Genomic DNA, 17,677 nt, shown 5'->3' with positions numbered 1-17,677 from the left:
GCAAAGCACATTATTCCCCCCCCCCCAAATCCTTGTATTTTGTCTTGCATATTCGAGGGTGGGCGGGGGGGGGGGGGGACTTTGCGCACCCCACCCCTATTGCCACCCTGCAGACGCCCATTTTGTTCAATATGTATTTAATTAATAGCAAATATATGATTTCACACCTCTTTTTTTTTTTTTTTTTGCTTTTGCAGGGGGGGGGGGGAGCGCCCCTCGCGACGCCCATGGACACTCCACACCAATTATATCTACGATAGAAACACAATCTTGTGTAAACAACAATGAAACCAGTTTGCGATCACGTATAATATACCACCAGTTGTTGCAGTGTAAGGGGGGCCATTACACAAAACGATAGAGATGCATATGAGGTGCGTATTGTGCGTACGACTGCGTATGAAAAAATGTCAATGCGCAACTCATAAGGAATTAGGATACGCAGAAGTGTGACAGGGCCCTAACATCAAAATGTTGAGATGCAGATACGTGTAGTCATGTATGATGTGTCATTAACTTAGGCATCTGTTCTGCCACAAGATTATGGAATGCTTCCATCCTCGATGATCCTGAGCAAACGTCACCAGAGGGTAATGAATGGAAATCATTAACTGTCTTGAGCAGTGGCGGCGCTACGGGGCCAATGAAAGCATTAAAACATTGGTACTTAGGACAAAACACGTCACACATGCATTTATACAGTTTGGTACATTTATCATTCATAAAAACGACTACACGTCTAAGTTGCTCTATTGTGGCTTATTTCCGGACTATTGACACATTTCATTGCCCCCAAATTATATCCTTGCCCCCCCCCATTGCCCCCCCCCCATTTTTTTTGAGTCTGGCGCCGCCACTTGTTCTGAGCCAGGCGCGAATTTCTATTCCGTAGGTGATGCCATAAATTACTGTTCTTAGACATGACATCCACACAGAAGTTGCCAGCATCACCAGATTACTTGCAGACGATCGCCTCTTTTATAACACCATGGTGAGAACAACTTCAGTTTGATTAAAGTTTTAGCAGATCTTGAGCTGGGCAGAAACCAGTCTTGGTGCAAGAGCAGGATTTCAACTTTATTCCGGTCCCTGACTTCGCCCTGCAAACAGGACGCTGGGATACTCTGATGAATTCACGCTCTGATTGGTTGGTTTTGCGTGACCAGTGACCTGCGCGTCGTCAAGGTCATGACTCTGCAAGGTTTGAAACGGCCGTTAAGACTGATTCATTACTCTTTTATTCCAGTTTAGAGATTTTTTCACGTTGAAAAGCGTTATAATGTAGGAAATTCTGTAAAACATGTCTGTGTTGTAAATTTACAATTCCCGTCACTCGCTCAGGCTCCGTTTCGAATCACGAACGGTCGGATTGCATTATGCGACGCTCAAAATTTTGTCCACATGGTCCGCAATGAAACAGAAAGCACATCCGGTTTTGCAGCCAGATGCTTTATACATAGGTCAAGGGCCACTTCCTTCACAAGATTCTGTGAAGCTCATCAGAGTATCCCAGCGTCCTGTTTGCAGGGCGGGGGGTAGGGGCGAAATCGAAGTCCCTGACAAGCGTGGTAAAGCTGCAGATATAGAGGGCGCTATCAACAAGATCCAGTTCGCTCGTACCCCCCGCCCTGCAAACAGGACGCTGGGATACTCTGATGAGCTTCACAGAATCTTGTGAAGGAAGTGGCCTATGACCTATGTATAAAGCATCTGGCTGCAGCTGTTCAAGACCGCAGTTAGACAATGTGCGCAAATGCTATCCGAAAACTTCCCATAGAATTGCGCGCATTCAAAACCGGATATGCTTTCTGTTTCATTGCGGACCATGTGGACAAAATTTTGAGCGTCGCATAATGCAATCCGACCGTTCGTGATTCGAAACGGAGCCTGAGCGAGTGACGGGAATTGTAAATTTACAACACAGACATGTTTTACAGAATTTCCTACATTATAACGCTTTTCAACGTGAAAAAAAATCTCTAAACTGGAATAAAAGAGTAATGAATCAGTCATAACGGCCGTTTCAAACCTTGCAGAGTCATGACCTTGATGACGCGCAGGTCACTTGTGACGTAAAATCCAACCAATCAGAGCGTGAATTCATCAGAGTATCTCAGCGTCCTGTTTGCAGGGCGGGGGGTACGAGCGAACAAGATCCAGCTGCGCTACGCAGGAAATTCGCAACCTCGTCCCCAGTGCTTACTTTATTTCCAACGTTGTTTCCAATAGTAAACCCTGGATAGGAAACTTCCTTCCTGCATCCTGATTCGATACCGCAATTGGCTAGAAATGGATTTATATCGTGTACTTGGTGTTGTTATTCACAACGTGCAGTACGTGTTTTAGCGATCATTCGTCCACGCCTTCTCGAAAATATTCCTTTCCTTTCCAGTTTGTTAATAGTAATATGAAATGTGATACTGCATGTTGTCTCGTTAAGATCGTAACAGTTTAATTAAAATAAAATCATGTTTTCGTAACTCATGCCATGCTCGCGCTGCGACGAATTGATTCTGTTTTTATCCCAGACACCGCCTACAAAAACAAACGCAAATGTAACGCACAGGCAGGCACCAGACTACTCCTAATTTGCATACGTGTTCAAAAATCTTGCACATGCAAATGATCCAATACCAGGGTGAGAGCAGGTAGTGGTAGGCGCGTACTGCTCGACACCCTGGGAACGAGGTTGGGAAATTGGGGACCTCGCAAGTGTAATCAAGCTAACTGCGCGCGCGACGTATGCTCAACATTTTCCGGGTAACGCTGCCCACTGTTTCCAAGGGTTCACCCCATATAAATCCGTCCGCCGAGCTCATGAATAAAAGTTATACATTCAAGTTACATGTATTCTAATACAGAGTTTTGGGAGCCATTGAATTGGGGAATTGAAGACATTGCACTGCATGCTTGCACCTCTGGCCTTGACTTGGGGCTTTCAATTTTGAGCATTTTGGATGCAATTGGGCCCGAAAGTGGCGCTATTAGCCATGTTGTGGAGGGATCCTTTTTCAAAATGGCTACTTCTCCAGTTTGGGAAATATCATTCGTAGTCTTCTTTGGCTGACAATTTTTCAAAAAGTCATTGGGCAACCCACCAAAAATTGAACGGAAAATAAAAGACGACATGTTGAACATCATTGTCCTGTGCAACTTGAACACCTGTGAGTGTTTTGAGTAATTTTAAAAGAAATTTGAAGTATGGGGATTTATCACCGGTGTCTATTATGGGAATTTAGTTACGTGGGTGCAAAGTTTTGATTATAGTCTTGTTGATGGCGTCCTCTCGATCTCCCGCGGTGCCAGTTTTCCGTGCTAGTGTCAGGGACCGGCTGTTTTAGTGGAACTAAAATCAAATCTCGGACAAAGACTAGGCAGAAGAATACACTGTGCTCCTTTCCCCCTCATTCCAATTGGCAATGCATTGCCCGGCTATCACATGCAAAGCAGTGCGTGCCTATTTCAACTTTCGCTGGACATTGTGCACATCGGCCTTCGGTTTGTTTAATACTAATAATAGTAGGGTCATTGATGGCTCAGTGCTCGTATCACAAAGAGTTGAATAAAGCTCAGTTCCCGTATTATATAGAGTTGAATAAAAGGTCAGTTCCCGTATCATAATGAATATATAACACGGCGGCTTAACTGTTCTCTATAATTATATACATGTAGACTGCAAAGGTTCGGTGCCGGGTCGACATACGTACATGTAACAGTGACCAGCGATGTCAGACGCGCCAACAGTTTCCTCTCATGCCTTGCTTAATAAAAGTACACGAGTTTAAGTGAAGTCCTCCTGAAAGGTAGGCCTATAGGTACCGATCATCGTACCCTTTATAGGAGGAACTTTATTTATTTGCTGTTAAGATAATCGCACAAATACATCATGACTTGTCGGGGTCAAAGTCGGCTTGTACATATTTTGTCGTGTATACGGCCTACCTTTTTCCGTACCCGTTAAATCAAAGTGTCCTTGAACTGTGTTTTTGTACGAGTTGGGAAATCTCCAACAAATAAGGATATTTGCGGTATCATTTGTGTAGTACGCCCTACACTAGGAAATAATTATGACAAAGGGAAGGATGCAACATTAATGATGACGATTTTTCCCTACCAGATAGTTGACAACGAGGCTGTATAAATTGTCGTTCAAAGATGAAACTAAAGGAAGATATTTGCGTATCCAGTGATGACGCTAACACATCGATACACTGTATTCCGGATACCCGTATCATGTACATCGCAGACTACCTTACTGCTATACACCATGGTATTTTCATCGTGGTCATGTGTGCTACGTTCCTAGGGATGTGGTGGCGCTACCGACATTACAAGACACATTTACGATATGTGCGATTTCCTGGACACGTCTTCCGTTGGATCGTTTCAACTGTTCTACTGCTGTGTCTCCTAGCTTCGGTCGGGGAAAGCTTACTATCCAGCGCAACTTTACGCCAGCACATCAGCGCTGTCTGGCGTATTTCCTTACCATCCTTTTTCGCCTTGACTGCATTAGTATCTTCTTTAGTTGGCACCTATCAGATGGAGAGGTACCGAGAAAGACGCATGTTGTGGCTGCTCGGCATTTATTGGTTTGTTTCGTTGATAATGGAGGCAGGTCGGCTTGGATCGATGTTCGCGAGTGGATTGGCAGATATGAAGATAGCTAGGTGGGACCTGTCTATACTACAGCTATTTTTCTACCTGATTCTAACGTTCGTCGAGGTATATGTCATATTGTACACAAAGGTACGTTTCCAAAAGTAGCCTAGTTTTCCAAAGCGAAGGCTGGTTCATGCTTCATGCTGGCTGGTCCGGTCATGAGTGGTTGACATAAATAAGCGTCTGACATCCAAATGAAAATCAGTGCCATCTCACAATAAGCCTCTGTACTGATGACGTCACACTTTGTTTACGTGTGTGCTTTCCTATGGTGCTCAGTGGACCGTGGGCCCCCACTGGCTCCATAGGAAAGTGCACATGTAAACAAAGTGTGACGTCGACAGTACAGAGGCTCATTGTATTTGCCAACCATCGGCGGCGGATCGCTTTTCAAACTGGGGGCTATCACCAAAAAGGGGCCGCTGCTCAGAAAAAAGGCGCCTTCCGTCGGTGTGAATGAGGAGAATATTGTGAAACTATTTTCGTTCACATTGCAAGGAATACATGTTACTCGGAACAAAATTCACTAACAACATTGATATACACTTTTAAAATGTTTGCGTTAAAATTTTATTGTTCTAAAATATAAGGTAATTTTTCACTTGAGAGAGCCCTTCGGCCTCCGGCATACCCCCGGCAGTAACCTCTCTGGGTCCGCCTTTGAATTTGACTAGTTAGGCCTATGCAAAGGGCCATTTTTTTTCGTGAGAGGGGCACTGTTGCTTTTGATGGCCAGTTTGGTGACCATTACGGTGAAGAACACTTATTATTTTCAAAGGACAGTTGTTTTTTTCTTGAGAGAGGCACAGTTTTATTGTTGCAAGCGGGGCACCAACTGTGCTTTCGAGGGGCAGTTTTCCATCTCGATATGTTATCGCGAGAGGAGCACTGGTGTTTTTAATGGCCAATTTCCCATCTCGAGAGGGGCACAATAATATTTTATTTTTGCGAGAGGGGTATTTGTGTTTTCGAGGGATAGTTTTTCATCACTAGAAGGTTCACAATCTTGTTAATGCGCGAGGGGTATTTGTGTTTTGCGGGCACGTGTGGTCTAGAAGTGGAGCACAGGGTTCGCGATCGAGAGGTTGTGGGTTCGAGCCCCACCGTGGCCATGCGTGTTGTGCCCTTGAGTAAGGCGCTTTACCTCAATTACTCCTCTCAACCTAGGTGTTAAATGCTGGTACCAGCATTGTTCAATGCTGGGATGATGGTAACAGACTCGCTGCGGAGGAGGTGGGGCGACCCCCCCCCCCCCCACAGCAGCATATGAGTCTGGCCCAATCGCTTCGAAGGAGAGATGGGCACTCCGTTCCTGTGAATACAGGTTCGTCCCCCTTTATTTGTGTTTTAGAGGGGCACTTTTGCAAGCGCGATCATAATGCTTCATGTGTGCGTTTGAGGGGCAGTTTTGTTTTCATCTCGAGGGGGCACATTATTTTATGACCGTGAGAGGGGCAATTTTGTTGGCCTGGGAAAATCTGGGGGCACCTTGTCGTTTCATTTCATCAACTATAGTCTTATTCGAAGGTTGTTTGGAACCAATATACTCTTTGGAAATCTGCACCCATATATATTTCGTCTTTCGGTATCCACTGTTTTAGGTCACATCTGAAGCATGCGTGAATGATACTACCGAGACTCTATTTAGACCGAAGGAAACAACCTTACCGTCGGAGCTGTTTGCCTGGTGGCTGGGCTGGTTGTTTGACCAAGGAACTTTGACGACTGTTGACGAGTTGGGACAGCTACCATCAGAATACGGCGCTGAAACAATAGGCCAACGGTTCAAAATTGCTTACGAAGAAGAGAGGGTCAATCTTTTTTAATTTTTTTATTTGGTTTCAATTCGATTTGATTTGGCATAAAGAGTTCCATACCTGGACATCAGTTGACACCCTGTGCACAAATCCCATGAGACTGATATGAAAAACTTCGTGTTTTCTCAGTAAATGCTTCAATATTTTCCCTGCTAAATTTGACCTTTTTAGGACATGTTATCGCTTTCCGACGGTTGATAGGTCACAGCACGGAAAAATGTATGTCCATGTATGGAATTCTTCCCGAAATGCCATTGCAAAGACTTCACATGATCAAAATTTGACACACACACAAAAGGTAATTCCATGGACAGTGCATGACATTTTAACAACCTATTTGTTTATCCATGTAAATTTTGTTAGCTTGGCTTGGCTTGCTATTTTTTGCTAATCTGAGACAAGTAATTCTGAACTTTTAACGAGAAAAACAATCAGGTTTTTTTCCTCCTATGATACAGGTAAGAAATCGGCGAACGAGTCACCGCTACCCATCCTTATGGAGAGTTTTGTTGAAGACCAATGGCGTGGCAATGGTTACCGCAGGAGCATTTTTAATTGGAAACACCTGCCTGATATTAATTACACCATTCGCCCTCCATAGCCTTTTGAAATATGAAAAAGCGTACATATTCGGCACTACTGATGAAGAGGTAAGACAAAACAAATCGGAGGAAATACTGGACGTTCATCATGGAAAAGAAATTGCTACTTCAAATGCGACGGAACATACTACGCGTACTTTAAAATCTGACCGGTCTAGCCCTGAGGATCTTTTTGAATTAAAACAAAAATTAACTCTGATGACTGCATGCATAGAGATAATCTGGCTTTGACAAAATGATAACCTTGGAAGTAACTTATAAGTGTCCCTGTAGTTTATAAGGCCAAAAAGGTCTCCGGCTTCTGGTATGGAGCATGCCCCAAAAGTTGTGCGCTGACGAGGTTCCCCCCCCCAACTTTTGTTTTCTTCAAATGTCGGCCGATGTTGCAGATGACGCTTCGATCCCCTTAAAACTCTCAAAAATATCCTTCAGAGTGGAGCTTCAGGTGACCTCAGTAAGGCTATAAGGCTTGAGAAGTCTGCAACCACTTACGATCTCGACCGACACGGGAAATTTGGGAAATTTGGATAGTCGAGACAAAAATCAGAGAAAACGGTAACGTCTGATCATACAGCGACATCGACATCGTGCATGAGCTGCCAGGCTGGTTATTAGTCTGCTCCCTTACATATTTCGCTGATTAAAAAGCGTTTACAGGTTCCAGATACACGATCATCACTCCCTCAGTCTGGCTTCCAGACGCATTATTACAAAATCACAACACCGTCTGCAAATGGTGCCCGACTAAATTTGGTGCAAAATATAAGGGAGCCCAAAGAGGCCACATAAAGCTTATACTTAATCGTAACCCCATCTAAAAAAACACGTTAAAATAATTGTGCAGCAGCAGGATTCCAATCAAACCAGTGAGTTTGGCGGTTTTGAGACATCATCTTATACATTGATAAAAACTGTTTAATTTTGCCGACGCGCATGGCTACGGCGACGCGCGTGCAGACCAAAAACCGGGGACTTTTTTTGCCTAACATGTCATTTGTAATAAGCCTAATCAATGTTATGTAATCATAAGTATTGTGACAATTTTCCCGGTTTATTTTCAGGTACCACATTACGTCAGCGTCAGTGAGATGACGACAAATGTCTTCGTTCTGATGTTCGTTATATTCCTTGCCATGTTCTTCCAGGGGATATTAAATGCTTCCTATCGATTTACGGCCGGTATGGAGGCAGTGCGGATCATATCAGCATTACGGGTATGTTTATTATTGTCAACAGGCACTGAACACCCAGTCCACATATGATCTCGGGCAGGATTCGAACCCGGTGTACTCTGAAATTTGGACTCCATTAAATACGGACTCATTTATTGTAATGCGCATGCCCATTATAAGGACAGTGACAGCTGAGGTGTGAAGGTTATAGAATCCATATATTTATAAGGTAAAAGATACCAGATTTCATAAGAGTATACATTTCATATGACACTGGAGCACAGAGGTGGAAGGCCAGGAAAGGACCCCATGTGCCAACCTGCCTCCCCAAAGACACGTTTCCTTTACCAAAAAAAAAAAAAAGAAGGAGAAAAGAAAAAGTAAAAAAAGAGAACACTATTAAAAAAAACACATGACAAATTACCATAGAGACAGAGAGGTTGATAGTCCCGTAATAAATATCTATATACCATGTGACCTGTGACGTCTGTGATGGAAACCCAAAACATTTCAGCATCTTTTGCATGTTATTTGGCCCACATAAAACAGTATATGTCAACCTTTTTAAACCACTTACATTTCAAGAGATATACATCGAAGAAAACCGTTCACTGGAAGGTGGCATCACATGACCACAGCATCCAATTTGGTAAACAGAATCAATGTGACATGGTCTATGTCAGGCGGACGTCTCTATAGTCCGAAGATTTACCGAAGTACCATTGGTCCGAAGTCCCATTGGTCCGACGTCCCATTAGTCCGAAGTCCCATTGGTCCGAAGTCTCATAGGTCCGAAATCCCATTGCTCTGTACGTTCCATTGGTATAATCGTCCCATTTGTCTGACGTCCCATTGGTCTGACGTCCCATTGGTCCGACGTCCCATTGGTCCTAAGTCCCATTGGTCCGACGCCCCATAGGATTTGGGTTAGGGTTAGGGTTAGGGTCAGTCAACCTGAACCAGTGGAACTACACAGTATTATGTTTCATCGGACCATTGGGACTTCGGACCAATGGGACTTCGGACCAGTGGGACTTCGGACCAGTGGGACTTCGGACCAATGGTACTTCGGACCAATGGTACTTCGGACTATCGAGACTGAACCCTATGTCAGTACTCTGGGCTATGTGTTACCTTCCTTCAACCATTTTACAGCTAGCCGTTTTCGAGAAGTCGTTACGTCTCTGCCATGGGCTGGATATTTCTTCGGGAGAAATCGCCAATCACATGTCCGTTGATTGCGAAATGTTCTTTTACGTGGCGAGATGGATCAGCAACGTCTGGACGTTTCCCATTTATGTAGGTATAGCTTGTATGTCAATCCGCATAAAGACAATAACGCAACGCCTTCTGGTGGATGTGCTTGAAGAAATTGAATCGAAAATGGTATGGCTTTGTCCGATATACGACACGGCCTCGTCTTACAATCAATGTCTAGGAACGTCACTTGTAAACTGATGATCCCTTGAGATATGCATCCAGACGATTATTGGTCTCATGCCTGACACGCAGTCCTAATAGTTGCATACTGCCGACATTTGCCTGATATCTTACTTTCTTGTTTTTGAATGGTAATCGCCCATCACAATTAAGGCCAATAGAGGGCCACTCAAGGTGTGGGCTACATAGGAAAGTAAAGCGAAAATAGTTTAACTCAGAGAGAGAAGATATCTATTCACTTTTCTTTTGAAACAGGGATAGATTATAAATTGGTGGAAAACAGAACTCAGGTAAGGATTTCCAAAGTGCAGCAGTACGAGGAACAAAGCTAGAAGAATACATCACAGTACTGGCCTTTGGAACAGATACAGTGACGGGATGAGAGGAGATTGCACAACGTGTGCTGCGAGTGATGGTGCAAACAGAAGGGACAACAAGTGAAAGACCGTCTGAGCACATACCATGATAAACGATACTGACAAAACTTATAAATAAACCAATTGCCAAACTTAATATGTTGTCCAGTTAACATTGTCTGTCTTGTGATTGCCCTTAATTACCTTTTATTTTTCGACAGGGTACCATCTGGTTGTGCATTGCATATAAATTGCTGGGATTCTCGGCTCTGGTTGGTTGTTTGGTATTCGTGTTAATGATAATCCTTCAAGGAATCATCTCCAAAGTAGGAGCGCGATACTGCAGAGAAGGCCTGGTGAGTTTTATGTTGTTGAGGAATATCATTTGCATTTGTTCCTTCATTTTCATGATGACTTGATGAGTTGGGCCCAGCTGTCCCTGTCAAGCATAGTGTTGGAAAGAGATGGACCACTCAGGCCAGTTTCCAGCTCGATGGATGTTTTCAGGGCCATGTTGGGACGACCTCTACGACGAGGGGTATCAGGATTCCAGAGAAGAACACGACTAGCCGGCTCAATAAGTATAAAGAAATGATCAACTTTAACATTCAAAAAAGTAACGTTGATAATTAAAGAGTGATAATATACCAGGGAGTCAGGTTGGCTTAGCGGTGCTTTTCTCGCCTTCCACCGCTGTGACCCGGGTTCGAATCCCGCCCGGGCCAATATGTGGATTGGGTTTTCAGTCCCTGACTGATTCCGTGGGTTTTCCCCATAATATTCTTCTGGGCTTTTCCTCCCACCTCTAAACTGTAACTTCTTCTTATTGTCTTCTCTCCATTTATCCATCCTGTTATTGGCGCTTGTGCTGTTGGATGTGGCTGAAATAAAATAAAATAAAATAAAAATAAAATAAAATTGAAGACGAATTGATAACTAAGAACTGGTTATCTAAAAACGCTACAATGTGAACAATCGAGAAAGTAACGTAGATAAGTAGCTGGATTAACGGAATCATGAACGCATGAAAACACGCGTGATGACTTCACTGATAACCAGAGTATAGTCAAGCAGGTGAGAATTAGAAAACAATTGATGTTCATGGAGTTTGTTTGTTCATAGGGAGTCTGTTGATAATTGGATATATTTGTAGGCTTATGGAGATAGACGATTGCAGAAGACAAATGAGATACTACACGGCATTCGGTTAATCAAGCTTTACGGATGGGAAGAGATATTCTACCGGTCCGTTGAACAAATCCGCAAGAAAGAACTACGGTGGAACCTCCAAAGGAACATATGCCACGGTTTGACTTGTACGTTACACATAGAAGTAAAAACATGTTCGATTGATTTTTTTTCTTGATGTGTGCCTTTGCTGTTGAGGGAATGTATAAGTTGTGTTTGTCAAAATCTACATCAAATTTAAACCGATAGGGGTTGACACACTTCAGAAAGGTTTGTTTTAACGCTTCAAGTATATAGCAATGTTTTTTTTTGTTTAAATCCATTTTAACGCGTTAATGTGTTAGTAAATAGACATGAGTGCGTAGCGGAGAAGAACCCCAAAAGGTCCAGGTTAGAAATACTTCATGAACACTTCATTTTTTTCGTAAACGTTATCCGAAATGAAACGTTTATCAGAAGGAAACAGTTTGTTTTAAACTTGTAAGATTTCGTATTTGTGTATTTTCTTTGAAGTGACAAGCACTTTACACACTTGGTACACTTTTTGTCAAACTATAAAAGGAAAACAATTGCTTGTATTTATTTGGATATGATTTTATTTCATAGATAAAAAAACATGCAATGGTATCACAGTAAGAGTCTGTATATAATGAGGTATAAACTGCACACATGTATAGTTGGCTTCGATTGAATATAATTCATACTTTCCTACCCTATAGCTTTGATTGTCGCGTCATCTCCAGCTATTCCTACTTTGGTGGTATGTAACGTTTCCCTCAATTTATCAGACAGATTTTTGAAGTTTCTAGTCAACGTGGTAGTGCAACGCTGTGCTTGACACTCGCAATTTATAATAATTTTGTCGGCATTCTCTTTAAGATGTTCTCCACGCACACTCTTCTGTTCGGCAATCGAATCACCGCAGACATCGCTTTTCCCAGCTTGTTTCTAGTCGACTTTATGGGCCAACAAACGCGCGAATTCATCTCGTCCCTGAAATTCCTCGTCGACGGCTTCGTGAGCATGAAGCGCCTGGAGAAGTTCCTCAGCGCACCAGAAATTGTTAACACCAACCGAATCAGCTCCAATCTGCAGCTTTATAAGGTATCAACGATTACTACTATCAAATCTTCAAATCTTAAAAAAAGTATCAAATATTATGATTATAATATATAGCCAAAAAAGTCTTTAAAGAGTTTTATTTGGATAAAACTTTACCGCTTCAATTTTGTTTTGTATTTCAAGTGAACTATGATTCTACATTCATTTTAACATGTAGGACATGCCTCCCAAATTGTCGAACTTTCTCAAGAGAGGCCGCACTGATGGAAATCACGAGAGACATCAAAATGGTGCGGTAACAGTAAGTGCTCTTTGGTGAACTTTTATCTAAAAACACCGCAAAAAAGAAAGTCCACACCCATTGCAGGGGTCACAATTTCGAATCTGATTCTCTTATGATAAAGTCATTTATATAGACCTTTGAGGAATGTTGTTAGCTACATTTTGATACCCCGTTTGCTACCAAAGAATATGTAAATCGTCCAAAAATTGACTGTTTATAAACAATGATGCAGTTTGAAAAAATGCAAATTTAAAGAGTACGCGAGTCGAGTGGAAATTGCTGTGAGACAATGTGACACTGCCCGAAACGAACGGCAGGGAAAATCGATCGCACAATGTTTGCATGTGCATGGGAGCACGTGAAATTTAATATCCCACGCTTTGTTCGGGCACTTTGCAGTCGATAGGGGCCAATGAATTACGGGCAGGTGTCTTGGCGCGTAGTATTTTCTCCTCACTATCTCTTAAATTGCAACTTTTCAAACTGCATCGTTTTTCATAAACCATTGCTAATCTTGGACGATTTACAATCTTTGGTGGCAAACGGCGTATCAAAATGTAGCTAACAAAATTCCTCAAAGGTGTATATAAATGACGTCACCATCAGATTCAAAATTATGACTCCTCCAATGAGTGTGGACTTTCTTTTTTTTGCGGTGTTTTAGTTGTTATTCATGTCTCATTCAATGCTGCGTGAAATGGATATTATTCCTGATGATTTATTAACGATCAGTGGGATTGGCTGGACTGCCTGTAAAACTGCCTTTAAAAGATGATGCTAACGTTTTACTGATGACGATATGCATTTTTCAAATTACTGTTAGAGATAAAAACAAATTGATTTCTTACATCTGCATAAGCAGAGACTACCTTTCATGTTGTCTTTTAATGCAGATCAAGGATGGAACGTTTTCGTGGGATTTAAAGAAAACTGGGGTACAACCAATAATATCGGACATCAACCTGCAAATACCGGAAGGTAAGACTATGATGTTGCGATGGATTTTGTTTGGTCTGCACAGTTACCAAAAGGTACTTTGATGGATTTTGTTGGATCAAGCATAGCGAAAATTGGACAGAATAAAACTGATCAGGATCAGGCCAAATGAGGCTAACGTCCTGCATAAATTCAACCGTTAGCGTTTGCATATGAATATTTAAAGCCACCAAAGTAATTTTTACTTCTTCAAAGGGGGGTGGAGTGACTGCTATGCTTCTGTCCCAGTGCGGTTAATAATAACAATGTGTTAGAATGGGTCATATTTTGAACGCGTGCGGGCGATCTTTAAATTGTATTGTCTATTATGTTCGGAAATATTCCTTTTTTTCCAGTTGAAGGGTAAGTTGGGATTTTTTTTCCCGTTTCAGTTCGCCCCTCACATTGCATTTAACGTTACGCTGCTGAAGGGCAATATTTTGTATGTCTATATTAACATGTACAAATTCATCTTCGAAAAAAAGTAAAGTCTGTCACAAGCCAATGTGGCCCAGGCCGGCGTTTACCTCCGGTTTCAGTGGTATGAAAAGACTGAGAATATTTATATTCCCGCTGGATGGGATGCCAGTCCATCGCAGCTTGCTCCCCAGCTTGTGCCTGTACCAATATATATTGCTGGGTGGAGAGAGGCACATGGGGATGAAGTGGCTTGCCCAAGGACACAACACATGGCCATCAGCTGGATTTAAATCCCTGACTTTCTAATCATGAGTCTACGAACCCTAACCACTATAGGCCACATTCCCCTCGCATTTAAACATCAGATTTTCTACATGAAATGGAAGTCGTGCCTCAATATGTGACCTGCTGAGGCAAAATGAGGAATGTCCCCCAAAACCTTGTTTTAAGCAATCGACACCTGAAGTCGGATATGGGTCATTCCATGTCAGACCAACGCACTTTTTTACCTCATGTCTTCCGATTTTGATAAAAATTGCTGTGCTTGTAGGTCCTAATGAGCAATGAATACACACCAATTTTTAGCCCGATCCGACCTATTATGTGGTCAGGGCAGAAGCCACAAAAAAATGGCATTTTTAGAGTAAAATACCACCCTTTTGGTATAAATACATCAAAACTATGGCAATTTTCATCAAATATATGTGAATTTGGTATTAAAATAATGAGGATTGCATGCTCAAATCACTTCTTTTGTCAAAATTAAATTTTATGAAAAGTAGGTCACGTGACCTTTAATATGCTATCGTGACCTTTGACCCAATTTTTGTAATAATGTATCATTCCGAAAATCTACGAAATAAAAATAACTTGCTAGAGCATATCTTCCTCTATCAGAATCTACTAAAAATCAGTTGGGGTCTTCAAAATTTACAACTTTACGACTACTTTTGTACAGTTGGTAGGTTACAAATGAGTCAATTTATAGACTTTACATAAGAAATACACCAACACAACTTACTATTCTGTTTCTTAAGTTACTAACATTTAATTTTAGTAACTTAGGAAACAGAATAGTAAGTGGTGTATTTCAAATTAATCTAGATTTTTATGTATAAAGTACAAAGCCAGGAAAAACAAAATTCTACCTTCTGATTCCAAAGAAACTGTCTAATCAGAATATCTGGACTCGGAAGTGTGCTAACTACTAACAGTAACCAGGCCTTCACCCAGTACAGCGGACTCACGTCCAGGTGAAATTCATCTCAAAGGAACAAAATGCCAAGTCTGTGAGAGTCATTAAAGTTCAAGAAGCACAGTGATGAATGAGTAAGGTAACTTTGATTGTAATATTAAGTATTATCTTCAAGCAAACTTGAATCCTAGACCCTGATTAGTCCATCTATAGCAACAACTGTGTGATTTTATATAATGTTGTACAGCTATATTGCACCCCAGATATTAAAAATGTACGTGTACATATGTTGTGTTATTTCCTGCAGAACGGACCAATACACTACATGTATGCACGTACATCTTCACCGCGTGTACGCATTTGATATCAAGTTTGCTTGAAGATAAATTGGTTATAAATCCCACTTGCGCTCGTGGAACACGGAATTATGTAGTGCATCGAGTGGCATATGGGTCACAGCCTCATTGCATTATTTCATATTCCAAGCGCGCTCGTGGGATAACTAATTATCAGTGGCACCCAGGAGGGGGGGGGGGCTTGAACCCACCCCCAACATTGTCAATTTGTTTGTTTGATTTTAGGCTAGTTTTTGTTGGTCCAATACAGAAATTTGAACAAAAAACGATTTATGACCCCCCCCCACCAAAAGCCAAATCCTGGGTGCGCCACTGCTGATAATTTACACTATGAGTCTGGTTAGACCTCATCAGCCCTCAGAATGAGAAATTCACAAACCAAGATATATTTTAGTAACTTTAGAAACAGAATAGTAAGTTGTGTTGGTGTATTTCTTATGTAAAGTCTATAAATTGACTCAATTGTAACCTACCAACTGTACAAAAATAGTCATAAAGTTGTAAAATTTGAAGACCCCAACTGATTTTTAGTAGATTCTGATAGAGAGAGACATGCTCTAGCAAGTTATTTTTATTTCGTTGATTTTCGGAATGATACATTATTACAAAAAATGGGTCAAAGGTCACGATAGCATATTTAAGGTCATGTGACCTACTTTTCACAAAATTTAATTTTGACAAAAGAAGTGATTTGAGCATGCAATCCTCATTATTTTAATAACAAATTCACATATATTCGATGAAAATTGCCACAGTTTTGACATATTTATACCAAAAGGGTGGTATTTTACTCTAAAAATGCCATTTTTTTTGTGGCTTCTGCCCTGACCACATAATAGGTCGGATCGGGCTAAAAATTGGTGTGTATTCATTGCTCATTAGGACCTACAAGCACAGCAATTTTTATCAAAATCGGAAGACATGAGGTAAAAAAGTGCGTTGGTCTGACATGGAATGACCCATATACTAGAAAAATCTTGTTAAAATCGATATTTATTGTTTTTTTGTTTTTGAGTAGCCAAGGTATCCAAGATTCACACTATGCATTTCAGTTGGGAAAAAATACCCAATAAAAATGAAGAACGTGTTTCACTGCTGTTGGCGGCGCAATGTGTGTCTTTTTTCCCAAGCCGTTTTCTCGAAATTAGGTTAGCGAAATTCGGCAGGACACTGTTGAAGTTCCTGCGGCATATCTTTGGAATAAATTAAGACACGGGCATAAATTAGGTATCATAGGAAAGCCAATGATTTTGCGCTTTATCATGTTGTACATAATGTGAAAAGTCAAAGTTGGGGGTTATTCCTCATTATGCCATGGCAGGTCACATTCATGGTTTCATTGACCTAATTTGAAGGTAAACTGACAATGATCGTTGGCGAGGTAGCGAGTGGGAAGTCATCGCTCTTGGCAGCAATCCTTGGAGAAATGAACGTACTGAAGGGATCTGTCAAATGCAGGTACAATGTGAATGCATCACTCAAACTTAAAATGCAATATAGTCGGGCGTCAGAATTTGACATAAATATGATGCTAAACAATTATTCCACTCATGATCACGATCAACACAGATTAATTTTATGTAACGACAATTGACTATTTTTCTTGGTTTTAATTTTTCTTAAAAGAACATCAAAGGTTGGCTATTCTGCTCAAAAGGCATGGATCCTCAATACGACGCTGAGAGAAAATATTATCTTCGATAGTCGGTTCGATTCAGTACGGTAAGTGTGTGGTATAACATAGGAATAGGACATGACACTATGTATCCCTGCGTGCCATCAAAGTCCTGAGGCTGTATTGTGTGGCATTTATAGACATCTAATTAACATCCAATAGTTCGATACACTTTCTGTTTGGGCAAAGATTATTTTCAAAGTTTGCTCTGACAGAACTGGATTGAAATTACTGTTTGTAAGAGTTTTGCTACTGATTTTTGCCTATTTTTGGTAGGCCTATAAGTGCTTTATAAATAATAATATTGGCTTCTTGTATATGGCGCTCATGTCCGTCACGAAGTGACGCTTCTGGCGCTCCAATATTACCCTGGCTTTAGCACGGCTGCCATTACGGCGATCAATCATTAAGGAATTTCTTCCTACCAGGTACCCATTTACTACATCTGGGTGGAGAGAGGCAATCGTAGTAAAG

General features: G+C 41.4%; 1 protein-coding gene across 1 annotated transcript in view; it reads left to right on the top strand.

Moving 5' to 3' along the window:
• The first annotated feature begins 3,685 nt into the window (after positions 1 to 3,685).
• LOC119741312 (putative ABC transporter C family member 15) overlaps positions 3,686 to 17,677 on the top strand; it is a 28,084-nt gene continuing 14,092 nt past the window's right edge. The window contains exons 1-14 of the mRNA XM_038217061.1: positions 3,686 to 3,803; positions 4,118 to 4,749; positions 6,264 to 6,473; positions 6,938 to 7,129; positions 8,143 to 8,295; positions 9,409 to 9,552; positions 10,271 to 10,405; positions 11,203 to 11,365; positions 11,957 to 11,997; positions 12,117 to 12,341; positions 12,517 to 12,600; positions 13,476 to 13,560; positions 16,884 to 16,986; positions 17,155 to 17,250. Of these exons, the coding sequence (XP_038072989.1) occupies positions 4,156 to 4,749; positions 6,264 to 6,473; positions 6,938 to 7,129; positions 8,143 to 8,295; positions 9,409 to 9,552; positions 10,271 to 10,405; positions 11,203 to 11,365; positions 11,957 to 11,997; positions 12,117 to 12,341; positions 12,517 to 12,600; positions 13,476 to 13,560; positions 16,884 to 16,986; positions 17,155 to 17,250 (2,225 nt within the window). The 5' untranslated portion in view covers positions 3,686 to 3,803; positions 4,118 to 4,155. The remainder of the gene's footprint in view (positions 3,804 to 4,117; positions 4,750 to 6,263; positions 6,474 to 6,937; positions 7,130 to 8,142; positions 8,296 to 9,408; positions 9,553 to 10,270; positions 10,406 to 11,202; positions 11,366 to 11,956; positions 11,998 to 12,116; positions 12,342 to 12,516; positions 12,601 to 13,475; positions 13,561 to 16,883; positions 16,987 to 17,154; positions 17,251 to 17,677) is intronic.

This window comes from Patiria miniata, unplaced genomic scaffold (assembly GCF_015706575.1).
Source record: "Patiria miniata isolate m_02_andy unplaced genomic scaffold, ASM1570657v1 HiC_scaffold_5, whole genome shotgun sequence".
NCBI classification, from domain to species: Eukaryota; Metazoa; Echinodermata; class Asteroidea; order Valvatida; family Asterinidae; genus Patiria; species Patiria miniata.
Note: the sequence above shows the minus strand (reverse complement) of the source record. Positions and strands in the feature narration are given on the sequence as shown.